At 40.8% G+C, this 27,122-nt stretch overlaps 1 protein-coding gene across 4 annotated transcripts in view; it reads right to left on the reverse strand.

The window, feature by feature from the left end:
- Znf609 (zinc finger protein 609) overlaps positions 1-27,122 on the reverse strand; it is a 137,610-nt gene that overhangs the window by 35,326 nt on the left and 75,162 nt on the right. For 3 of the 4 annotated variants that reach the window (XM_031343999.1, XM_031343996.1, XM_031343998.1), the window contains one exon: positions 4,029-4,254. In XM_031343999.1, coding sequence (XP_031199859.1) covers positions 4,029-4,254 — 226 coding nt within the window. Of the gene's footprint in view, positions 1-4,028; positions 4,255-7,884; positions 8,037-27,122 lie in introns of those variants that run through there. The other variant, XM_031343997.1, reaches the window with a different exon arrangement.

The following is a 27,122-nucleotide window of genomic DNA, read 5'->3' on the forward strand; positions in this document are numbered from 1 at the left end:
AAAAAAAAAAAAACCAAAAAAAGAAAAACAAAAAACAGAAAACAAAACAAAAAAAACCAACAACAACAACAACAAAAAAACCCAACACCAAAAAACCAAAACAGAACAAAACAAAACAAAAAAACCAAAAAGGCAGATATGGCTGTGGGTGCCTAGACTTTTAGCTCTGGGAGGTAAATCCTAAGAGCTCACTGGCTAGTCAACCTTGCAAATAAGTGAGATTCTGGTGCAGTGAGATGCCTTATCTCAAGGCAGTAAGGCAGACAACGAAAGGGGAAGAGACATGACAATGTCCTATTTTGACCTCTGCACATGTGTACAGCTGCACATTCATTTGTGAGCACAACATGTCAAGTGTTGGGATTCAATGGTGAGCAGAGTCCCTGATTTCGTTAAATTTTATAAACAGTGGAAAATATGGACATCAGAGAAAGGAAAGGCCCTAGAGTCTATCTCTAACACTGTAAATTAAATCCCCATAGCAGGGAGAGAAAGTAGGCATCCTTAAAGAAAAATATTTTCATTGTCATTGGAAGATGGAATGAGTTTATTTCACTCTCTTGAAAAGACTTTCTCAGGTTCATATTTTTTAAAAACTTTAAAAAAAAAATGTTTATGTGGGGCTGGAGAGATGGCTCAGAGGTTAAGAGCACTGGCTACTTGCTCTTCCAGAGGTCCTGAGTTCAATTCCCAGCAACCACATGATGGCTCACAATCATCTGTAATGGGATCTGATGCCCTCTTCTGGTGTGTCTGAAGACAATGACAGGGTACTCATTTAAATGAAATAAATAAATCTTAAAAAAAAAAAAGTGTGTGTGTGTGTGTGTGTGTGTGTGTGTGTGTGTGTGTGTATGTTGTATGCCACATGTATGCAGGAGGCCAGAGATGATATCAGAGCCCAGGAGCCGGAGTTATAGGTAGCTGTAAGTCATCCTAAGTAGGTGCTGTGAACCAAATGTGGGTTCTCTAAAAGAGCATCCAGTTTTCTTAACTACCATTTCTCCAGCCCCTCAGGTTCATATTTTATTCTTATAGAAAAACCAACCACCATGAAGAAAATAGAACACATAGGCAGGAAATGACATATTTTACAATATATTGAGGCATAGATCGCTCCTGAAGATTGCATAGTGGCCCAAAGATGCTGTCCACAGGACTAGAAAGATAGCTCAGTGGTTAAGAGCACTGGCTATTCTTATAGAGGATCTGGATTGAACTTTTAGTACCTACATAGTGGGTAACAACCTTTTCTAAGCTCTCTTCTGGCCTCTATATACAGATATACATGCAGGCAAAATACCCATATACCTAAAATATATTTAAAATAAATAAATAAATAAATATATATATACTTACATACATAAATAAGATTAAATTCCTCCTGTCTATATAGATTTGTCATTCTAACACACATTAGCATTAGTTTGCTCAGATATTTGGCCACAGGCAGGCAGTATCTTTTTATATTTTACTTATTATTTCAAAGTTTTTTTTATGTGCATGGGTATTTTGCCTGTGTGTATGTCTAAACTATGCATGTGCCTGGTGTGCAAGGAAGCCAAAAGCGGAGATTTCCTGGGACTGGAATTATAGATGGTTATAAGCTGCCAAGGGGATGTCAGGAATCAAACTTGGGTCCCCTAGAAGAACAACCAGTGCTCTTAACTTGAGCTATTTCTCAGCCTCACATTTAAAAATTAGATATCTACCTGGGCAATGGTGACGCACATCTTTAATCCCAGCACTTGGGAAGCAGAGGCAGGTGGATTTCTGAGTTCAAGGCCAGCCTGGTCTACAGAGTAAATTCCAGGGACAAAAGTAAATAAACAGACAAACAAACAAAAATAATAATATTGGACATCGGACATCTAATTTGTTATTTCCAGACTGCATACTGTAAATACACATCCAGATTATATCTTTTTTTTGCATCAGTTTCCATAAACTTTTTACTTGAAATACATTAGCACCTACTGCATGGGGGGCTTTCAGTAATGCCAAATGACAACAAAAATACTTATGAGAGCAGCCTACTGGTAGAGTGACCAGAATGAAATGCAGACTAACAAGTTAGTGCTGTTATATCAGAGATAATTAGCTGTGTTCCTGGGGGTCTCTACAGAGTGAGGCCTCTCAAAGTTTGGGTACCGATGCAGAGACATAACAGGACTCATGCCTGTGTTCTCCAACCACAGATGTTTTGATGAGAATTTCACTTTTTTTTTAAAGATTTATTTTTTATTTATATGAGTACACTGTAGCTGTCTTCAGACACACCAGAAGAGGCATCAGATCTCATTACAGATGGTCGTGAGCCACCATGTGGTTGCTGGGAATTGAACTTAGAACCTTTGGAAGAGTAGTCCATCTCTCCAGTCTTCTTTTTCCCCCCTTTGAGACAGAGTCTCTCTGGCTGTCCTGGAACTCAGAGATCCATCTGCCTCTGCCTCCACAATGCTAGGATTAAAGATGTGTGCCACGCCCTCCATCCCCCATGATGAGAACTTGGTTCTTTTTTTTTTTCTTTTGGTATTTTTGCGACAGGGTTTCTCTGTGTAGCCCTGGCTGGCCTCGAACTCAAAATCCGCCTGTCTCTGCTTCCCAAGTGCTGGAATTAAAGGCGTGAGCTACCACCGCCCAGGGAGAACTTGGTTCTTTATTAAAGAATTCCTTGCACTCAAAGTAGCTAAATGTTACCAAGGGATCTGACTTAACAGGTTAAGTGCCTTTGTACTCCATTCTCTTTTGTTCAGGTTTGAGAGATTCCAACAGAAGAGTTTCTGTTCTCCAGGGCAAATGGAACGTGTAAGAAGTCTGCATGGCAGCTCATAGCAAGCCAGGTAAAAGCCCCAATTTCCCCACTGACAAGGCCCATAAAGACTGTACGTACTCAGGGAAAGACACATCAAATGTGTAGGTAGTTGGGCAATGAGGGGAACAGTGGGAGGAAGGAGTTGGCTGTATACCTGGAAATACTTAAAATTCACTGTGCCAACATTAAGTCAATTTAAGAGTGTCAGGTGTGATAATACACTTCTGCAATCCCAGTAATTGAGAGGTAGAGGTAGGAGGAACCAGAATTTAAAGCCATCATTAGCTACATATCAACTGTGAGGCCACTACAGACTACATGAGACCATGTTTAAAAAAAAAAAAAAAAAAAAAAAAATCAAGACCAACATCACCCACCCCTATATCTATATGGCAGTTTCCCTGGCCCTGTTCTCTGAGGCTGGTGAAACTACCCAGCCAAGAGCTGCCCTCAATAAATCTGCCTTTATACTTAAACAAACAGGCTGGAGAGATGGCTCAAACAGCAGAAAGTACTAGCTGAATTATAAGAAGATCCTCAGAGAACACACTGTTTTCTGTTAAGAGCAATGGCTGCTCTTCCAGAGGACCTTGGTTAAATTCCCTACAACCACTTGGCAGCTCACAACTGTTTGTAACTTCAGTTCCAGTTGATCTGATACCCTCACACATACGTACTGGTAAATTACCAACACACATTAAAAAAAAAAAAAAGGACCTCCCCCCCTTAAAAAAAAACCCCTCAAACAAACAAGTTACTGGTCTCCATTTCCTTGATTGAAACACCTTTTTATTAGTTTCTCTTCAATCTAATTGAAAATTCTACCTGTCATCTAAATCCTTGATATAAAACATAAAGGAGGGTTTAGAGAGTACAGATAAAGTTTAAATGATACAGCAAACACTTATTAAATGACTGTGTACCAGCTAAAAAAGGGAAATAATTTTAAAAGTTGGCACTAGAACTAAGGATGTACACAAGGCCAACTTGCAATCTCTAGAACTACAACAAACAAATTGTCTGTAGCAATGGTAAGACTATAAAGTACGTCACCACTCTTTCCAGCCTTTGTGTGGGGGCATGGCCAAGAGGAGGGGGATAACAAACACTCTTACAGGTGCATGGCAGTGTTCCCATTTTTTGGTGGCAATATTTATACCACTAAGTCTCTAAGGACTCTTCTGCAGAGGCAATCAAGCAGGGATGGACTTACCATCTTCTGTTTCCTGCCACACAATGCCTTCAAGGTTGACGCTGGTTCCAGGCTCACAGGGGCCTAAGCACTCAGGCTCTGTGGCTAGAGCCACGTCGCATGTGTTGACTCCAACTGATCGGGTACGGACCATGATCTGCTCACAGGGAGATGAGATGTCATTATTGACCACTGGCACTAACAGGTGCAGTGGCAGCACTGCTGGAGTGGAGACTGGGGACTCCATCTGTAAGAGAAGAAAAAGTATAGCTGAGCTACAAGAAGACCATTAGAGGACATACTGCTTTCTATTTTAACATAATCCCACTTGTCTTTTCCTTCTTTTCCTTTTACCTCATGATACCATTAGAAACATATAGTTTACACGACAATATCTATCTATCTATCTATCTATCTATCTATCTATCTATCTATCTATCTATTTATTTTTGTTTACTTAGAAGAGGGTGACCCAGGTTGGCCTCAAATTCCCTATGTAGCTAGCAGAGGATGCCCTTAACCTCCTAATCTTACAAATACTGATATTAAACACATGTTATTATGACTAGCCTTATTTTATTTTATTTTATTTTATTTTATTTTATTTTATTTTATTTTATTTTATTTTATTTGAGGGAGTCTTCCTTTGTAGCCCAGGCTGGCTTTAAATTCATACTAATCCTTCTGTCTGCATAGGCCTTACTATTCCCCACCCAAGGTCTCACCTGGGTAGCCTTGGTTGGCCTGAAACTCTCTATGTAGACCAGCACCCTTAAAACTCACAAAGATCTACTTTGTCTCTACCTCTGAGGCAGGCAGAACTTGAATTCCAGTTTGCATGACACAAACAAAACTAAAACCAAACCAAACAAAATGGCAAACACCCAGCTTCTGAGTTATATATTACCTACCACTGTACTTCCTATTAGCACTCAATCTATCAGGTTAAAATCAATGAATATAGGCTAGGGATAAAGAGAACCCAGATTTAGGGATGCCATTATTCCTAACTATCCTAGAAGCTTTAATACAATTTTAGTTAGGAGAAAGCTTACAAATTGTAGGAGGGCTGGGAGCAGTTGGACGGGAATTCCTGAAACTCAGAGTAGCAGTGGTTGGCCAATGAGCATAGCATCTTTGAATAGGACACTAACGTCAAACATGTCTATAAGATACAGAAGGTGGTGCTATTATGCACAAGTCAATCCATACCAGTGTGAAGAGACAATTGACTGTTCACACACTAAATAGTTGAACACTACTAATCTACTTTGAAAGTCAGAACTTCATAGAACATAAATTATTCAAGTTCCAGAATAAAACACTCTTGAAAGTAACAAGGTGGATGGTGGCCATTTATTACTTACTTAAGTTAAAGATTAATTTATTTATTTAAATAATTTATATATTTTATTTATAGGCGTACACTTTAGCTGTCTTCAGACATACCAGAAGAGGGCATCGGATCACATTACAGATGGTTGTGAGCCACCATGTGATTGCTGGGAATTGAACTCAGGACCTTCGGAAGAGCAGTTGGTGCTCTTAACCACCTGAGCCACCTCTCCAGTCCAAGATTTTTTTTTTTAAATAAAAATTAAAACATCTTTATTGTATGGGTTGAATATTTTGCCTACATACACATCTATATAGCATGTATGTGTTGCTAGGAAAGCACTGCAGTTAGGGATAGTTATGAGCTCCTATGTGGCTGCTGGAACTAAGCTTAGAGACCTCAGTAAGAGCAGTGAGTGCACCTAACTGATAAGCTATCTCTCCAGCTCCTCATAGAACTGAGGACCAAACTCAGGGCCTTGTGCTTGCTTAACATGAGCTTTACCACTGAGTTAAAATCCCATACCCTTCCCTGACTTTATTTTTAATTATGTGTGTGAGTGTTTGTGTGGGTGCCCTTGGAGGACAGAGAGAATATCAGAATCACCTGGAACTGGAGTTATAGATGGTTGTGAGCCACTTAACCTGTTCTGGAAACCTAACTCTAGCCTGGTACACTCTTAACTCCTGAGCCATCTGTCCAAGCTCTCATTACTGACTAAATACTAGCATAGATCAAGCTGACAAGTTACCAATGGTGAGTCTATAATGCACAAATCCTACCTTAAGAGTCTTCCACACATACAAAGTTAATACACGCATGAACTGATTTCCTCTGAACACATGATGCTTATCAGCAAGCTTAGAAAATGAGTTATGGATTTGGTTCCCTTCCCCTTATGAAAGACTCCTCAATCTGGCTGGCTTCAATCTGGTTCTTCAGCGTGGCTAATCCTAATCAATAGAAGAGACTGACAGGGATGCTAAATATGGTCTTTGACTAGAGAGACTTTCGGAGACAGAAACACACAGCCACAATCCAAACATCTGGTCAGCTCTGTAATAAACTCTGGCCTGGGGTTAAGTTAGTGCATGGTCAACATTTTGCCTATAAACTACTTCTCTCCCCTACACGTACCTTCCTAGACTTGAAAAAAATCAGTCTCAAAGTTCTTTAGATACTGCCTTCATTTTTTTTGTAGCTAGCTCTGACTTCTTAGTTTGGAAGAACTACTGCAGCTCAACCAACACTTTCAGAGTTCATAGAATGTTCACACACTGATTCTTTGGCTAATTCTGGTCCCCAAAGAGCTGCCCAAAAAAGCTATCTATACCTTTCTATCCACACCCCTGCCCCAACACTACCTTTTGCATAAAATGAAACAAAGTGCAAGTTGTATGCTGAGTATTCTGCTCTGCTCTCTTGAAAAATCAGAAATTTGTACTTTGTTTGTTTTGGGACAGGGTTTCTCTGTATAGCCTTGGCTGTCCTGGAATTCACTCTGTAGACCAGGCTGGCCTCGAACTCAGAAATCTGCCTGCCTCTGCCTCCCAAGTGCTGGGATTAAAGGCATGAGCCATTACTGCCTGGCTTAAATTTTGTAATTTCTTCTTGTGATGTGGTAGGTCCTTGAAAGGCCCTTTAAACTTTCCATACAAGCTAAGCATGATGGTGCATCCCTTAAATTACATTTCAATACTCTGGAGGTGGAGGTAGGCAGGTATCTGTGAGTTCCAGGCCAGCCAATGCTGCACAGTGAGACCCTGTCTCAATTAAACAAACAAACAATTCTATATATAAATAAGGTCTGGGGAGATGGCTCAGTAAGTATAGTACAAACATGAGAACCTGAGTTCAGATCCCCAGCATACATAGAAAAGTTGGGTGTGGTGGTGTATCTTTAACTCCAGCAATGGAAAGTGGAATGCAGACGGATGGTTGATTCCTGGGGGCTTGTTGATCAGTTGTGCTAGTCAAAGTGGCAAATTGTGCGTTCAGTTAGAGACCTCGTCCAAAACAAAACAAAACAAAACAAAACAAAACGAAACAGGGGAGCAATAGAGGAAGATATCAGACACTCACGTCTGGCCTCTATATACATGTGTGTGCATGCAAACACACATACACACCCATAGGTTTGAAGGTAAACTGGAATGGTCCTACTACTACTTTATAGTGCTGGAATATAGCTTTGAGAAAAGTCAGGAGAGAATATATAGACCATCTGCACTCTAGCTACTTCTGTATCTCTGTTCTTTTTATTAGAAAGAACTAAGACTGAGCACTATCAGTTAGTATATATAGTCTCTCTTCTGGTATCAAGCTAAGTCCCTTCAAGGTACTCTTTCTTGGATACAGAGACTGATCTAATCTAGGACACAGTTGGGTGTGGTAGCTCAGACCTGTCATCCCTGTATCCAGAAGGCTGTGACTAGTGCATCCCTATGAGCAAGCCAGTTTGGGCAACAAAAGAGTATGTAGTAAACCCCGTTTCAACACCTCCCGGATCCCAGAGAAAGTCAAACCAACCAATCAACAAACCTCCCAAAACAAACAGCAAAAATTCCTTCTGTGAACTTGCAGATTGCCTTGCTTGCTCATGCTCTGTTAACAATCCATTCCACAACGGAGGCAGCACTATCAGGCACAGAAGTCACCAGAAAGACATCTACTCTTGCTCTCTCTGATTCCAGAAAGGCATACTAGTATGTTGTAGATAAGAGCCAGATCCCAATTCTGCACTGAGAAACACAGAAAAGATCAGATGTAAGATGGAAATGCCACTGCTGCTTTTGAGCAGTCTCCTGTACTTAACTTTGCCACTAAACACCGCAACAAAAATGTTAGCAGAAATGCTATACCTCAGGATTCTGTTGTTTGTTTTTCAAGACAGGGTTTCTCAGCCCTGAGAAACCCTGTCTTGGGAAAAAAAAAAAGATGTGTGCCATCATAGCTTGATAAAAATGAACTGTTTTTGTTGTTGTTTTTAAAATTCTTTTCGTGGTATGAGGTAAGGCCTTATTCTAGTCTAGGCGGCTGTCACAGCTCTTGCTATGTAGTCCGGTCTGGACTTGAATTTACCATAATCCATCTGGCTAATATTCCATCCTCCATAGTGCTGAAATTACATGTACCCCACCCCTGCTTCCAAAGATTTTTATCCCCTTTGGAGAATCCTAGTCCAGCCTTGAAATTAAGGTGTGACTGAGGATGACCTTGAATTTCTGATCTCCCTATCTCTACTATCTATGTGTTGGGATTACAGATGGGTGCCACCAACCCCTGTTTTATGTAGTACTGGGGATTGAACACAGGGCCTTCATTGTGCCAGATTAGCACTCACTCTACTGACTGAGTTTTATCTCCAGTTTTCATAGCACAGGGTTTCATTAACACATATATACCAAAACTACCCTAACAGGTCAGTCACTAAGCAGAGCTCTGTGTCTCTGTATGAAGTTAGCTTTACTTTATTATACACTAAATTAGAAGTATGGGAAAGCAAATAAATCTTCCTTTCCAACAGAAATCTAAAGAATGATCACAGAGAAACATAGTGTTTAATTATAATACCAGCTCTACTAATTATTATTTGGGTGCAATTAGAATCTACACAAAGCCATCATGCATTATAAGTAGCACTGTGATATACACCTAATAGTCTAGATGGCTCCAGGTGGTGGTGGTGGTGGTGGTGGTGCACACCTTTAATCACAGCACTTGGGAGGCAGAGGCAGGCAGATTTCTGAGTTCGAGGCCAGCCTGGTCTACAGAGTGAGTTTCAGGACAGCAAGGGCTACATAGAGAAACCCTATCAGGTAAAACAAAAACAAACAAAAATTCTAGATTGCTTGATAATATATCATATTTAGCTACTTTCTGGAACAAGCATTGCTTCATTTATCATTCTGCAAGAAAATTAAAATCAAAAAAGTACTCACTTGCTATCTTTTTCATACCTAGGGTCCAAAAACAGATTATCAATTGATTGGTGTCAACAACAGGCAAAATAAAGTGTAGGGATGTGAAAAGTTATCAAATGTCTCCGTGTCTACAACATAAGTTGGACCAATTCTTTGGTTTTTTTGTTTATTTGTTTTGGATTTCGAGACAAGGGTTTTTCTGTGTAGTCCTGGCTGTTCTGGAACTCACTCTGTAGACCAGGCTGGCCCTGAATTCAGAAATCCGCCTGCCTCTGCCTCCCAAATGCTGGGATTAAAGGAATGTGCCACCACTGCCCAGCCAGACCAATTCTTAAATCTCTGGATTGGGACATTTTTTTACTGGGCCTCCCTGGGCTCAGTTACATAGCAAGGTAAAAACAAAACAAGCAGAAGCCTGAAAAGAGACCAAGAATTTAGAACAAATCTGAAGTTCCATAAAGTCCATTTCCTGTATCTTTTGGTGATATTTCTTTTCAGTTCACCTTTCCATATTAGTTTAATAGCATCCATTAAGGTTCTCAATAGCATCTATTATGGTTCCTGGGTGCTGACAGGCAGGCAGTTCAGAGATAGGGACAGAGAGAATAATATAGAAAGGCCAAAGTCATTAATCTCCTCACAAGAAGTAATTATTCACAGACTTCCACAGGAGAGGCGCTGATGGAGAAAATTGTTCAAGGCCACAGTATAGTTTTGTGATAGAAAATGTTCTAAAGAAGAAATATTTGGGACAGATTTCCTTTTCCCCTTGACAATGTGAATCTCATACCTTCTTGTTCCTAGTCAAAAGGCAGAAAGGAGGTCAGTGGTTAGGAGCATGTCCTTCTCTTACAGAGGACCTGTTCAGTTTCCAGCATCCATGTCAGTGGCTCACAGTGGCTTTAGCTCTAGCTACAACAAATCTCATGTCTTGTCTCTGCAGACTCTTGCACTCTGGCCCAGACATTCACACATACACATAACTAAAAATTAAATATTTAAAAATGCAGAAAGTTAGTTATACTGGCAATGCCAGTAGCTATAAGAAAACCTTTTTTAAAAAAAATTCAAGCAAGAAAGAACAGATGCTCAGATTTATTCAAAATAATCAGACAAGACTGTATAGGGAGTAGAATGCTAAAGCTGTGTATAATGGTGCAGACCTGTAATGTCAATACTTGGGAGGCAGAGGCAAGAGGATCCGAGCCCAAAGTTACAAGCTATCCTTTGCAAACTCTAGCTCCTACACTCTACTGAGTGACTATTGAGACCTACTCTGGAAAACCAAACCAAACCAAACCAAACCAAACCAAACCAAGCCAAACCAAACCAAGCCAAGCCAAGCCAAGCCAAGCCAAGCCAAGCCAAGCCAAACCAACCAACTAACCAACCAACCAACTAAATCATTGACAGAACTGATGCCTACCCTTGACAGAGGGAAAGTCACCCTCTCTAAATGCTCCTTTCCTATCTACAAATTGTCTGCCACACCTTGTATTAAGAGAGACATCATTTTCTACAGGAAACTTTCTTGCTCTTGGCATTTAAGCTTCAAGTGTAGGTCTAAAATGTCAAGTGCTATGACAACTATTGTATAGAATAGGTTATTTTTTCTTAAAGACAGGGTCTCACTATGTAGTTCTGGCTGGCTTCAAACTCACAGTATAGACCATACTGGGATCCAACTTGAACCGAGCACTTCAAGCTGTGTCTTCCTAGTGCTATGACTATAGTAGTTCTACTGAGTCCTGCTTCTCAAACCTTTCATCAGACAAGTTTTCTGAGTTTCTATACACACCGGACCCTTGAGATGGCTCAGCAGGTAAAGGTATTTACTGCCAAGCTTGATGACTTGTGTTTAATGCCCCACAGGACCTATATGGTGGAGGGAGTAAAATCAATGCCCTTAAAAGCTGTCCTCTGACCACTCCCACATATGTGCTATGGCTCTTTTCCCACACACAAACATGCAACAGACATAATGCAATGCTTGTTTGATTAAGACAGAATTTCATGTAGCACAAATGATATATAATTGTTGTAGTGGTTTGAATAAGAAATGTCCCCCATAGGCTCAAGCATTTAAATACTTTGTCCCCAGGGAGTGTGACATGGCTGCATGAACTATGTCACTGGGGTAGACTGAGTGTTCGGAGTCTTATTCCATTTCCAATAGCTCTCTCTGCTCTGTGCTTGTGTCTGGGATGCGGCTCTCAGCACCCTCTTCCTGCTGCCTTGCCTCCGTGACACGACAGACATTTTTTCCTCTGGAGTCGTAAGCCAAATAAACTTCTTATAAAAGATATTTTGGTCATGGTATTTTTATCACAAGTAACAGAAATATTGTTTTAAACTAAAAGGCAGACTGGTGGAAATCTCAGAAGTGTTAAAAGCTGGGTAGTCACAGACACATTATACCACAGCCACCTTCCTTCCCTCCTTAAGATACTGAGCTGCTCTTTTAATGTTGCCCAGGCTGAGTTCTTGGGCTCAAGTGATCCTCTTGTCTCACTCCTCCAAGGAGCTGGGACCATGACATGCTTTGCTACACAGTATCTCTTCTATAAAACGTCCAAAACACCTGTATATCATCATCACCACCACCACCACCACCACCTTCTTGATTATCTGAAGACAAACTGTTTCATAGATAGTACTAGCATACAAATTAAAATTTACTACCCAACAACAACAACAATAGTGTCTTGTTAAGCACAACTTTCTATTGTTCTTGTGGTACTATGAACTCTTTTTAGACATTCAGTGTTTAAATAGCATTTGCAATGTTTATAGTGGTTTATTTTTAACCTTAGTTCTTTTTTGAGACAGAGTTTCTCTGTGTAGCCCTGGCTGTCCTGGAACTCACTCTGTAGACCAGGCTGTCCTGGAACTCAGAAATCCGCCTGCCTCTGCCTCCCAAGTGCTGGGATTAAAGGCGTGCGCCACTACCGCCCGGCCCCTCTTTCTTTTTAAATTACATTTGTTTATTGTGTGGAGGAGGACATGTGTTTATCATACTGTATGGAGAGGTCAGAGACTAATTTGCAGGAGTCAGGTTCCTCCTTCACATGGTTCCTAGGAATTGAATCTTAGTTGTCAGGCTCAACAGTAAGCCAACTTGCACACTCTTGGGCTTTCTTTTTTTCTTTTTAAATGGCTTTAATAAACAATTAGCTTTTTGAGATGGAGTCTCCCTGTAGTCTTTTTTTTTTTTTTAAAAAAGATTTATTTCTTTATTTTATGTATATAAGTCCACTGTAGCTGTCTTCAAACATACCAGAAGAGGGCGTCAGATCTCATTATAGATGGTTGAGAGCCACCATGTGGTTGCTGGGATTTGAACTCAGGACCTCTGGAAGAACAGTCAGTGCTTTTAACCACTGAGCCATCTCTCCAGTTCCTTTTATTTTATTTTATTTTATTTTAAACAAGGTCTCAAGAAATCCAAGTTGATGTCAAACCTATTCTCCTGATGCTTCCACCTTCCCTATGCTAGGGTGACAACTGTGCATAACCCCACCGTGCTCTGGGCTCGGGTTTGACTTCCCTCCCCCTTGTAAAGGAACTGCTCTTTTCTGTAGGAAGGTCATTCCTGTGACCATCCTCTACTACAGGAGCAGGTCTAGAATTATCCTAACTGTATGGAATAGATTCTTCAGCTCTAGATTATTTTTCCATTTGGTACCTTGAGCTATGGAAAACTAATTAAATCTACAGCTTCCTGAGGTCACTTGGCCTGGCTTATGAAGAAATCTCTCCTGGGCTGGAGGGAAAGAGACTGGCTGCTTTTGCAGAGGACTCAGGATCACTTCCCAGAAACCACATGGCCACTACCACTCCAGTCCCAGGGGATGTGATGACCTCTTCTTGGGTACCATTCATACACACGATGCATGAAGGCAAAACACTCATACATATAAAATAATAAAAACCTAAAAAAGAAGGAAAGGAGCAAAGCTTGCCTGAGGATGAAGCTGGCCCAAAGAAAAGCAGAAGGGGGCATGGCAATGGCAGAAACTAGATAACATGTGAGCCTTTACTTGAAGCTAGTAAATCCCATTTCTTAGAATGAACAAAATCCTCATGGCTTAAACTAGCTTGAGCCACTTCCTATCACTGCTTAAAAGTCTAAACTACTATATGACCCACAAGATTGTGGTATTTTTTTATTTAGTGACTTGTATTAGAATAAAAATGTGGAACAAGACTAGACTAAAGGCATTCTTGTGGTACACCACATTCATCCAAGCTAACAAACATTTGGTATTCTATAAGGCCCCTACCCCCAATACTTTGACAAATATCAAGGCATGCCAATCTACCCGCCTAATAACTCTATTGGGGTAAAAAGAGGTGTAACGAAGGTACCTAGCATGCCTTGCTTTAAAATTAAATCTGGTTCCTAACAACCATTCTTTGCTTCTCTCTTTATGCAACAGCATTAAATATCCATGACGATGTAAGCACTACTGCAGAGTAAAGGTGAATGCTGTATGATTACTGCCTCTAGGTCACATGTGATAAAAACAAATATAAACAAGTCATTAAAGAATGGAGTAGATGCAAATGAGGTCCCTACACAAGGGGCAGGATCATCTGTGTCTCCCTGGAACAGAAGCAGGAGACATTTTAGCTGCATCACTCAAACTTCTCTATGTATGTATGCACTATGTATGTACGAATGTATGTATGAATGGACGTACGTACACAATATCTACTTATCTATTTGTCTTGTTTTTTGAGACAGGGTTTTTCTGTGTAGCCCTGGCTGTCCTTAGAGATCTGCCTGATTCTGCCTCCTGAGTGCTAGAATTAAAGGCATGCCCACCACCACCTTTTCTTTTTGTTTTGTAGTACTGGCTATTAAACCTAGGGCACTGTACTTTCTAGGCAAACTTTAGCTCAATTTTAAGGGACAAATTCAACAAAAAGATTAGTAAAATTAGGTTATTTTTGGTTGGATGCAATATCAAATACATAGTCTTAGAGGAAGCAATAGCCATTTGTTAGAAGAATTGGAAAGAATGGTGGGAGATGTCTAGCAGGGTAAAGAGTCAATGCAAAATGATAACCAGGAAAGTGACATGGTCCATTATGCTTTAAAGCTTTTACTGTACTAGCGCTAGACATACAGCTGAGCGGTAGAGCCTAGGAGCATATACTTCACCGTGGGTTTGGTTTCTATCAGACACATTTTTTTCTCCTTTTTTACTGTATTTTCAAGAAGATGAATAAAAGGCAAGGATACCAATTAGAAGCAAGCCCACCACAACACTCCAAGGAAGATATGACAACCTGGCCTGAGGCAGATTAGTGAAAAGTTAAGGATTATAGGCAGAATAAATAGGACTTGGTGAATGACTCATTGTTCAGCAGGTAAGAAACACCTGGGCTGTTTTCTAGTGTCATTATCACAAACAGGATGTACAATGAGACAAAAATTACACTGATGACAAATATGTTACTGGGGCAGACTCAACAAATAAATGTAGTGAGCTGGATGTATAACTCGGGAACTTTTTTTTAAAGCTTTATTTATTTATTTATTATTTATTTTATGTGTATGAGTACACTGTAGCTGTACAGATGGCCATGAGCCATCATGTGGCTGCTGGGAATTGAACTCAGGACCTCTGCTTGCTCCAGCCCCGCTCGCGTGATACACTGTAGTTATCTTCAGACACACCAGAAGAGGGAGTCAGATCTCATCACGGATGGTTGTAAGCCACCATGTGGTTCCTGGGATTTGAACTCAGGACCTTCGGAAAAGCAGTCAGTGCTCTTACCCGCTAAGCCATCTCGCCAGCCCATAACTCAGGAACTTAAGAGACAAGTCAGATAGTAGATAATAAAAGCTCCACAGTTGCTTGGGTGAGGTACTTTCAGATATTAACTACACATAGAACAGAGCTCAGGGAAGTTAACAGCAATGCTCAAAGGAGTAAGGAAAGACCACAAGGAACTCTGAAGCTGACAGTAATCATGGTGACTAACGTGAAGTTTTCTGCTTACTGTGTGCTTATGCCAAGCCCTTGGGAAAGCATTTTACAAACATTTCATTTACTCCTTAAAACCAGCAGTGGTTACTTTTAGCAGCTGCCCTTCCTTTTCTTTAAAGGCAGTCTGGCCTCTAATTCACGATGTACTTGAAGATAACTTCTAACTTCCTTTTTTTTTTGTTTTTTGAGACAGGGTTTCTCTGTGTAGCCCTGGCTGTCCTGGAACTCACTCTATAGACCAGGTTGGCCTGGAACTCAGAAATCCACCTGCCTCTGCCTCCCAGTGCTGGGATTAAAGGCGTGCACTTCTAACGTCTAATCCTTGTGCCTCCACCTTCTGAGTGCTGGAATTATAGGTGTGTGCCACCATGTCCAGTTTATGTGGTGCTGGATATTGAACCTAGTGGTATGTACATGAGAGGCAAGCACTCTGCTTTTAAACATGAATATATTGGGCTATGTAGAGGGAGGAGAGAAATGAACTCAAAGTTGCTGGGTGGAGTAAATTGTTGCTAAAGGTTTGGTTCCATTTATCACTATTGGAATGTGGTGGTACAAATCTTGGAGTGGGCCTTAATAGGAGGAGGTCTTCAGGTCACTGGGAATTATGCTTTCAAAGGTAATTTCTTGTTTTCTGTTTTCCATTTTTGGATCATTCGAGCATGTACCCTCTGCTACATTCTCTCCACCAGATGTATTGTCTCACCAGAGGCTCAAAATCAACTAGGTCGAAGGATTACGAACAGGAAGACCTAAAGCAATGTGCCAAAGCAAACTCTTCCTGAGGTATGTGTTTCCTTTTTCTCAGGTATGTTACATCAGGAGAAAGCTGAATAACACAGCAAGTAAAGTAATCAAAAACTCAGAGATTCAAATTCACACAATTTATTTCTAGAACCCAGGAATTAAAACAAACAAACAAAAAACAAAAAACAAAAAACTGATGGGCATCCCAAGAACTAAGAGAAAACAGGGTTTAAAGAAGAGAGTGGAAGCTGGCAGTTTGGTTCACAGGTAGTGTACCTGTCTGGCTACATGAAGAAGCCCTGAGTTAGTTTCCTAGAACCATGAAGAGGAATGGTCATAGAGGGAAAGGTGGAAGAAAAGGAAAAAGAGGAAGAGGAAAAAAATGATAAAAGCAGCAATAAGAAAATGGGCCAGTGTTAAACAGAGAGGTTCTAGCTGTACAAGTTAAGTCCCTAAAGTCAACTGTACCAGGTAACGAAAATCATGCTGGCCGGGCAGTGGTGGCGCACGCCTTTAATCCCAGCACTTGGGACACAGAGGCAGGTGGATTTCTGAGTTTGAGGCCAGCCTGGTCTACAGAGTGAGTTCCAGGACAGCTAGAGCTACACAGAGAAACCCTGTTTTGAGAAAGAAAATCATGATGAGGTATAAGGAACACTAGATTTTTGTGTGTAGACTGTGCATATATATTATCTTATGTAGTTTGGAATGCCCCTATGAAATAGATGATAGTATTGACAGAAAATAGAAAGTTAAGGGCTGGAGAGATGGCTCAGTGGTTAAGAGCACCGACTGCCCTTCAGAAGGTTCTGAGTTCAAATCCCAGCAACCACATGGTGGCTCACGACCATCCATAATGAGATCTGACGTCCTCTTCTGGAGTGTCTGAAGACTGCTACAATGTACTTACATATAATAAATAAATAAATCTTTAAAAAGAAAATAGAAAGTTAAACAAAATGCTTGTTAGGGATTGGAGAGATGGTAAAAAGTGCTTGTTGCTCTTCCAGAGGACACAAATTCAGTTTCCAGCATACACACTGTGAGGCTTACACCTGCCTCAAACTCCATCTTTGGGGGATTCAATGTCCTCTTCTGACCTACATATGGCATAGACACCCACAGACATACACATTTATACATCAAGAAATGAAATGCATAAACAGAGTTATTCAGTAGCCAGGCCAAAGGATGTCTTAATTCTGAAGGTACTCTCTCTTTTGTTATAATATGCTATCGACAGAAGCCTAGATTGCAAAGGAAGGAAAATGGAACAGCTCACAACCTAAGAGTCTACTTCTGATCAATGCCAGCTTTGTGGCCTACACATTTGAAAATATGGATAGTTGTAGTTTCCTGGCACTTTTCCATTGACAGATCACTGATTTTGAGTACAAATAATATATTCTCTTCTATGATTACTTTGGACTTAAAAAGACTTCAATTCAATCAAAACTTTAAGTATTCTGTCAAAGAGGGTACTTGCTATTCAGTATTTTAGTAAAGTAAATTAATCTTGTTTTTTAAAAAAATGAAGACAGGTGTGTCTGTACATGATTGTAGCCCCAGCACTCTCGAAGCAAAGGGCTATCAGGGCTCAAGGTCATTCTCTACTACATAGTGAGTTCAGGTCACGCTCAACTGTTACATGAACCCTAGTGTCAAAAGACAAACAAAACTAAAATGGATAAATAAACCACCACCATCACCATCAAACTAACCCAGGCATGATGGGACATGCCTGTGTATTCAGCACTTAGAAGGGCTCTAAGTTCAAGGCAAATGGGCTATGCAATGAGATCTTGTCGGAAAATCCCTACATCTGTGAGATGACAGGACAGGTACACAGATTTATGATATATAGATCATTTCAATGTTTTTTCATTAATTTATTTGGTAGTCACATGTAGCTCAAGCTGGCCTAGAACTCTATATGTAGACAAGGATGACTCTGAAGTCCTGATTCTCCTGCCTCCACCTTTCAGGTGAGCAATTACAGGAATGCACCAGCATGCCTGTCTTTTCAATGCTGTTGTTTTATAGCTGAGTAGAAACAAATAAACTCAGAAACAACCTGAGTACTCATCAAAGAAGAATCTCTATTGTTAAGGACAGGTAACCACAACCTATTTCTTTTTAGTGACTAAAAAGATAAAAGGTCATAACACAGTGTGGAGCAGCCCAGCGATGCTAAAGTTATCCCTACAAGAGCATAAATAATTCTTAAACAATCACCCAAAGTAGAGGTCTGGAAGGATAGTCTAGTTCATTTTGAGTAATGAGATCCTAGATGAGTTTTGCTTATGTTTTTATTACACTGAACAAAATTATTATCTTGCTTAAATTTTATTTTTTGAGAAAAAAAGAGAGGTTTATGTATGCATTTCATTACAATAAAAGGTACTGAGTTGGGGCCTGGAGAGATGGCTCAGCGGGTAAGAGCTCTGACTGCTCTTCCAAGGGTCCTGAGTTCAAATCCCAGCAACCACATGGTGGCTCACAACCATCCATAATGAGATCTGACTCCCTCTTCTGGTGTGTCTGAAGATAGCTACAGTGTACTTACATATAATAATAAATAAATTAAAAAAAAAAGTTCAAAAAAAAAAAAAGGTACTGAGTTAATAAGAAATGTGCAAGTAGGAAAAGAAGGCCCAGCAGTGGTGGTGCACACCTTTAATCCCAGCACTTGGGAGGCAGAGGCAGGTGGATTTCTGAGTTCGAGGCCAGCCTGGTCTACAGAGTGAGTTCCAGGACAGCCAGGGCTACACAGAGAAACCCTGTCTCAAAAAACCAAAAAGAAAAAAAGGAAAAAAAAAAAAGTAAGAAGAGTGGATATACCGAAAATGGCCAGGTGAGGTGGACATGCCTCTGACCCTAGCACTCAGTAGACAGAAGCAGGACACCCTAGTCTACATAGAGGGATCCACACGAGCCAAGGTTACATAGTAAGATCCCTCTCTTAAAAAACTGGTGGTACACAGAAAGATTAGGATGACTAGCCAGACTAGCCAGAGTTACATAGTGAGACCTCATGGAGGGTGGGGTGGCGGTGCACAGAAGGAGGAGGCTGGGAGGTCAGGAAATAAAATAACTACTGCATGCTTGCTGGGTGACTGGCTCAGAAGCTGGATAACAGCAGCACCTCAGCATCTTTATGTTTGCTGGCTGAGACAGGCTCTCTTCTACATTGCCCTGAGAGAAACTAACCCACCATGTGGGCCAGGCTGGCCTCTGCCTCCCAAATGCTGGGATTAAACATGGATGCCACTATGCCTGGCTTCAGTAGTCTTCAAAAGGCAAATATGTACATTTACTATTATTGCTATTATTATTTATTACTATTATCCCCATATATGTGTATATATGTGGATATGTATATGTATATACGGAGATAAAAGAAACAACTACTGTGGGAGTTCACTAAGACAGCCACAGATGGTATCTCTGAAGAGCTGTATTTAAACTGAGACCCAGGATGCGAAGGTGTCAGCCACGTGAAGAACTTGGAAGTAAACAACAGGCAGAGAGAACAGACTATACAAACCTCTAAGGCAGGACAAAACTTAGCATATCTCCCAAGGATAACTTGCATTAAGTCTGATTCTAGTTTTCTTGAACCAACAGGCATGTTTCACAAATACACAGATATACAAAGTCTTTACTGAGAAATAAACAGCAATCTCAAACTCCTCTCTGTGGCAACCAGAACTCTGCCTGGAACAGAGCCAGAAAAAGCCATGTTTTTAGCGCTTCTGAGAAAACTGTGGCTTCTGTTTATCAAATTAAAATGCAAAGCAGCTCATTCCCCGTGTCGCTAGAAACTGTCAGAAAAGGATTATGGTTCCTACCCCAAGGATGCAGGTCAGCTACACAATACCCATCTTCCAGTACTGAGAAGGAGGAGAAAGATTAGGCCTGCTTCCAAATAGCAGGCCTGCCTGCTTGTTACCGTGGTAACCTCCTTTCCCTGAGCTGCTCTCATTTGTCTCTCTCTGCCTGACCTTCATGTTGCTCTGACAGTACTGAGGAGGAAAAGGTGCCTGCCTGCCAGCTAAGCACTCAAACTGAGGGCACTGAGCAAGAACAAGAGGCACTCAAATTCCCTCTCATTCTAGACTCCAAACTGTGACCTCAGAGAAAGAGATTTCTGGTGGCTCTTGTCATTTCATCTTTCCTCCCTGCTCTCAGGGACACCCCACTTCTCTGATATATCCTTTTAGTGTGAGGAATCTGAGTCAGAGTCAAGTAGGAGGGTGACAAGCCACAGAGAAGAGAAAAAAAGAGGCATGACAAGCTGGACTATAGATAATAAAATATTAATTCAAAGCTTCCTGACATACAGCAGCATCATACTTTCCTCTCTTCAAGACTCATGCTATGTGCACTGTCAGGAGAGAGAGATGGGAACCCCAAATCTTGGTGCTTCCTACTGTTTTTCAAGACATGGATATACAGACTTTGACCACTGATCAAACAATTATTGAGTTCTCTCTCTGGAAAGCTTTCATATTAAGAACTGAACATAGAGTGGTAAATGGAAAAGACCAGTAAATACATAGAAATTAGAAATTACTAGAGCTAGGCATTTGTCTCACCTCTGTGATTCCAGGACTCAAGAGGATGATACAAGAGAACTGTGAGTTTCAAGCTAGCTAGGACTATATATTAAATCATACAAACCCCAAGGAAGGAATTGGGGGGGTGATGGTGACACGCTTTTGAGGAGCCTCTAAGGCATGTAGATAATAGAAACAACTACCATGGGAGTTATATTAAGACAGCCACAGATGGTATCTCTGAAAAGGTGTATTTAAACTGAGACCCAGGATGGGAAGGTGCTGGCCACGTGAAGAACTTGAAAGTAAACAACAGGTAGAGAGAACAGCACACACAAACCTCTAAGGCAGGACATATTCACATTAGACATACCCAAAGGAAAATGCATCTGCTGGTTCTTACGAGGCACAGAGAATGGGCAACATTAGAATAATTACCCAGAGCGGTTAGGGTATCTTGCCTCTATAATCCTAGTACTTTGGAGCCTAAGGAAGGAGAACTACAAGTTCCAAGCTAGTTTGAGTTATCGTGTGTATCTTAAAAAACAGGAACCTCAAGATGGCTCAGAGGGTAAAACTGCATGACACAGAGCCTGGGTTGAAATACAGGACCCATATGAAGGGAGGAGAGAACCAGCTCCTTTGAGTCGTAATAAGATCTCTACACATGCACCACAGCACATGTGCACCCATTTTACAGGCAAGCAAACAAATGAATAAGGTAAAGCAAGCAAACAAACAATGCAGCTAGTCACTGAATTCAAGTGACTGTTATTTTTTCAATCATAAAAAACTTTGATAGCTTGCTTATCCAAATTCTTGATGGTGCCTCATGGTACAAGCTTGTTTGTTATCCTAGCTATTCTGGAAGCCGAGTTAGGAATGTCACAAGTTCAAGGCCAGCCTGAGCAACTTCGTAGGACCTAAATATTGAATACACAATACTAGGATCAAATTTCTACCAAAACACACTGTTTATAAATAGAAGTAGGGCTGGGCTGGGGAAACAGCTCAGTGGCTAAGGTGGTAGCTGCATAAACCTGATGACCTTAGTTAGATCTCTAGAAGCCATGAAAGAGCTGGACAGGGTTAGGTAAACAACTGTAAAAACAGCATGTCTCTCTAAATGATGGAAGGCTGAAACAGGATCATTGATAGAAGCTTGTGGGTCAGTTACCCTGATGTATGCAGTGAAAAACAGTGGAGAGGCCTACTCTCAAAATGGAAGATGTGGACTGACACCTGAGGTTGCCCTCTGCTTTCCACATGTGTGCACACCCTCCCTAAAGCGAGTGAGCATGTGAGCGCAAGAGAACAGGGCTAATTATTATTTATCTTCCATCTCAGGGCTTCCATTATCTCCCTTTACCTAAACCAACCACATTTTTCTCCAAATCTCTGTATGCTGGACTATAAGATTATAAGGAAAGTGGCTGGCTACCACATGCAAACTGCCATTGACAGCTATGGTTTATCTTCACTCAAGCAGGTCTAAACTGGTTCTGGATTAGTTTCCTAGGGTAACAGGATACAAAACAGACAGACAGACAGACAGACACAGACACACACAGGCTGGTTTGCCTGGCATGGCCTCTCATCTAATATGCATGACCTTGTGTCATTTCATAGATAATATTCAGTTAAGGCCCTAAAACTTGAATACTGGGCAGTCAGACCAATTAAAGACTAGAACTCTTTGCACACCGGTAGATTGATCCTTTCTCCCAACTTCCTTTTCTGAGGTAGGGTCATGCTGAGCAGCCCTGGTTAGCCTGGCATTCTCAGCAATCCTCCTGTTACAGCCTTCTGAGTGTTGGGATTATGGATGTGAGGCAACATGCCTTGCAGGCCTTTGGTATTTTTAACAGCTAGGAAGGATTTGAGTCTGTAAGTTAAATGGGGCCATATGCAATCTTTCCTTCCCTTTCCAACTTCTTCGAGATCAGCCCAAACTTAGCCCTTCTGCTTTCTAGCAAACTAGAAGCATGCCCCAGCTCACCATTTATTTCTCATTAAAAAATAAAATAAAATAAATTTTTGACACAGGGTCCTATTAAGTTGCTCAGGCTGGCTTTGAAGTTATGACATCCCTACCTGGCTTCCAGAAGAGCTAGGATAACAGGCTTGCACCATGAGGCTTGACAGACCACACCTAATTTTACACTAGCACCCATTAGCCTCAGTTTTTGCTGTCACTTGTCTGTGACACTTCACTGTGAATATATAAGAGCTTTCTGAAAGGATAGCTTTTCATGCCAAATCAACAATGAATGAATCTATTTCCAATATGAATTAAAAAATATTTTATTTATAAACTTAACCCTGTAGAAAGGAAAATCTCACATAAAACCATGTTCCTGAACTGTAATATTTTAGAAAAGAGTAGAGGGAATGACCTGATTGATACTAAAAGACACTTTAGATGAAGTGATAATCATGGGGAAAAAACTGACTTTGAAGAAGCCTGTGTTCAGAAAGATTTATTTATTTATTTATTTATTTATTTATTTATTTATTTATTTATTTATGTTTTTCGAGACAGGGTTTCTCCATGTAGCCCTGGCTGTCCTGGAACTCAGAAATCCGCCTGCCTCTGCCTCCCAAGTGCTGGGATTAAAGGCGTGTGCCACCACCGCCAGGTGTGTTCAGATATTTTGCTGTCTTCTTCTAAGAGAGTCATTTAATTTCTTTATGCCTAGTGTCTTCATTAAGATAAAAACCATACTGGTAGATATTATAAGAATTAAATGAAATATATAAAAAGCATTTTGCACTGTTGTTTGGCACATAAGTGAGATATCAGCACCAATTCAGGATATAGGTTAGGTATTTGGATTAATTAATTTTTATGTCTTTGAGACAGTCTTGCTACGTACACCTAGCTGGTCTGGGACTCATTAGGTAGACCAGACTGGCTTGGAATTCTCAGCAGTCCTCTTACCTAAGTGCTGGGATTACAAGCATGTGCTATCACACTGAGAAAGAGCTGCTATCTAGAAGCAGTGAGTTGGCTTGGTGGTAAAGGCATTTGCTGCCAAGTCTGATGATCCGAGTTTGCTCCCCAGAACCCAAGTTAGGGAAGGACAGAACTGATCCGTGCTTTTGGTCTTAGTTTCTTGTCCAGCATTTAATGCCCAACCTTTACTAATGGCTGAGCCATCTCTCTAGCCCTGCCTTCATTTTTTATGAGATTAATAAGACAGTACTGTATTCTCTATAAATTTTATTGATTGATTTCATTGACTGACTGATTGTGACACTAGGGCGGAAAACCTCAGTGAAACTTCCTGCACACCAGGCAGGCAAGCACTCTCCCACGGACTGACATCCTAGTCTTCTTTTTAGCTTTTATTTTGAGATTAGGTCTTGTAAATTACCTACGACAATCTTGAGCTCAATCTGTAACCCTCGAATACCTTGAACTCTCATCCACCTGCCTCAGCATCTTTAGTGGTTGAGATTTCAACTTAATTTTGAACCGGCTTAATATTGTAATATACTCTAATCTTGTCTAAATTCAAACTAGTCTAAGTGTCGGACACAGTTATCCTCAATAGCAGTTCTATTAACTTAGGCTTTATTACAGATGTATTCATCAATATAAGAGTGTCTATAATCAGACAAGCATATTTCGTACAAAACCAAAACACTGAGAATAAGGAGTCTCTCTGAAATTCTATAATTAAGATAAAGGCAATATGTAATCAATGACTTTGGACTACATCAGGCTTACGAGTCAAGACATGATAGCTGCTGAAAGAACACATACTTTGACCTCCAAAGAGAGAGTTTAATGTTTTGAATGATAAATGTTCACATAATTTAGGTGCATTTATTCAGATTAAGAGATAACATCTGTCAGTCTGTGAAATACTAACATGGTCTTAGTTTTTAGTGATTTTCACATCTCGAGCATCCCACAGCCTAGTTCTGAAGATCTCCTCCTCCTCTTTTATTTTCATTTATAGGTCTTGTTCAGGTCACAAAAGGATTCTATTGTCTCTAGCCACCAAACTGGACTGGTTTGTTTGAATAAAAATAAAAGTGAGGAAGCATGAACATATACACACATACACACATACACACAGAGGGAGAGGGGACGAGAGAGGAAGAAGGAGAGGGAATGCAGGGGCTGAGAGAGTAAAGGCACTTGCTGTTTGAGCGTGGTGATCCTAAGTTCAGCCACAGACTTTATGTAAAAAAGGCAGAGAACAAACTCTATGAAGGTGCCCCGTGGCTGACACATTTGCTGTGGGGTGCAGGACTACACAATGCACCCCCCAGTGATATAAAAGAAAAGTATTAAAATAGCAAGCATATACATGCAAGAAACTATAAACAAAAACATAAATGCAAAAACAGAGAAAGCAGCCCACAAGAAGAAAAGTCCTTACATATGTCCAGTAAGTCCATGGAACAGAAATCCATGCCTTTACATGTCAATTATTTTATTTCTACAAGTCTGTTTCATTATAACAGACCCTATGTAGCTATTGGCTTTCTTATTCAAATGAATATATTGGTACGACTGTAAATCACAAAATTTCTTTTCTAATCTCCTGTAAAAGAAAAAAAGAGAAAAAGAAAAAAACAAAAGAAGCCATGTGGTGGCACTTTCCTTTAGTTCCCAGCACTAGGCGGCAGAGGCAGGCAGATTTCTGAGTTTAAGGCCATCCTTGTCTACAGAACAAGTTCAAGAATATCCAAGACTACAGGAAGAAAAGCCAGAACAAGAAAAAAAATGTCAACTTTTAAGTTTACCTTCCTTAAGTTTTTGTTTTGTTTTAAGTTTTTGAGACTATGTTTCTGTGTGTAGCCTTGGCTGTCATGGAACTCAATCTATAGACCAAGCTGGCCTGGAACTCCCAGAGATCCACCTGCTTCCCCAGGACTGGGACCAAAGGCGCGTGCCACCATATCCAGCCTAGCTCTTACTTCTTTATATATGCACAACACTGTGAGCCATGTGGCAAGGTACCAAATTATTTCATTAGCATATTAACAAGTCCAGACTTTGCACCCATAGGGAGACTTTGTATTTACATATTTAGAGAGGTATTCTCATAGCACATTCTCCTGCATCCAAATAGAAGTGAATTAGTTCTTTTATCACATTTAAGACCATGCACTTTTCTTTCCTAAAATATCTATTTCATTAGTTCTTTGAGAGTTTTATACACTTGATCATATTTACTGCTTCTCTCCTAACTCTTTCTAGATCTACCCACCTTCCTTTCCTAACTTTGTGTCTTTTCTTCCCCATCAAGGCCAATCTGTGCTATCCAAATATTCATGGATGGGCGCCCCCTGTTTTTTTAATTTAATTTTTAATTAATTCTTTATGAACTTTACATTATGTACCCCAAACCCACTAACCTCCCTGTCTCTTTGTACCTGCCCTCTGCCTTTGCAACCAGCCTGCCCCACAGTACACCCTTTTGTCCATACTTCTTTATTTGTGAGTATTCATTGTAACGAGTCATCGGTCTGGTTAAAATCTCTGCTTCTGCTACACCATCAATATTGGTTCCTTATCAGAATCTTCTTGGATATCCTGTGTTGCCCTGTGATATGAAGATCCAGCAGCTTTGGATCTGTAGGACTGGCCCCTTCACTTGATTTGGCAGTTCACAGATGGAGTAGATACTGGGGTGGGCCAATTTAAAGCCCTGGATCTGGGCCTGGATGGTAGGTGAGCTGGTGAGCCAGCCAGCTCTTCTGCTCTATCCCTCTCAAGCCATCACCATTAGGGCAAGCTTTGCAGCTCTGCCCTGGATAGCTCACCCAATCTCATGCCCTTGGGGCAGCTCACCCCACACCCATGCAAGCAAGGCCAGCTCTACTGTGCTGCCCCAAAGAAGTGCAGGCCTACTTTCCCAAGTGCTACAGCCAGTGAGAGACAGGGCCAGTTCTCCTGATCTCAGGGCCAGTCCTCTCACCTGCTGTAGGTGGCAAGGTACAAGGCAGTGTGTGTGTGTGTGTGTGTCTGTGTGTGTGCGCACGCACACACACACATAGCTTATAGTCCATCATCCAGGGATGTCAAGATAGAAACTCCAGGAAGAAACTTGGAGGCAGAGGCCATGGAGAAGTGCTGTTTACTAGCTTGCTCTTCATGGCTTGTTCACTCTGCTTTCTTAACAGCACCCAGGATCACTATCCCAGGCATGGAGCCACCACAATGGTGGACACTCGCACATTAATCACTAAATAAAAAAATACCCTACAGATTTGCCTATAGGCCAGTCATTTGGAGGCATTTTCTCAATTGAGAGTCACTCTTCCCAAAAAACTCCAGCTTGTGTCAAGTTGGCATAAAACTAGCCAGCACAGTATGTAACATAGGATAGGTATTCATATTGTCATTAACCACACCTTGCACAATGTTACAGATGATTCTTTGCCTACAGCATTTTTTAAAAGTCCAGGATAGCCTTAGCTGAGGATGATCTTGGACTTTTTATCCTCCTGCTTCAACTTCCCAAGTGCTCCTCTGTTTTATGTGGTATTTGGCATGGAAGTTTTTGTATGCCACAACCTCAGTTATCTTC

This window comes from Mastomys coucha, unplaced genomic scaffold (assembly GCF_008632895.1).
Source record: "Mastomys coucha isolate ucsf_1 unplaced genomic scaffold, UCSF_Mcou_1 pScaffold23, whole genome shotgun sequence".
In the NCBI taxonomy this organism is placed as follows: domain Eukaryota; kingdom Metazoa; phylum Chordata; class Mammalia; order Rodentia; family Muridae; genus Mastomys; species Mastomys coucha.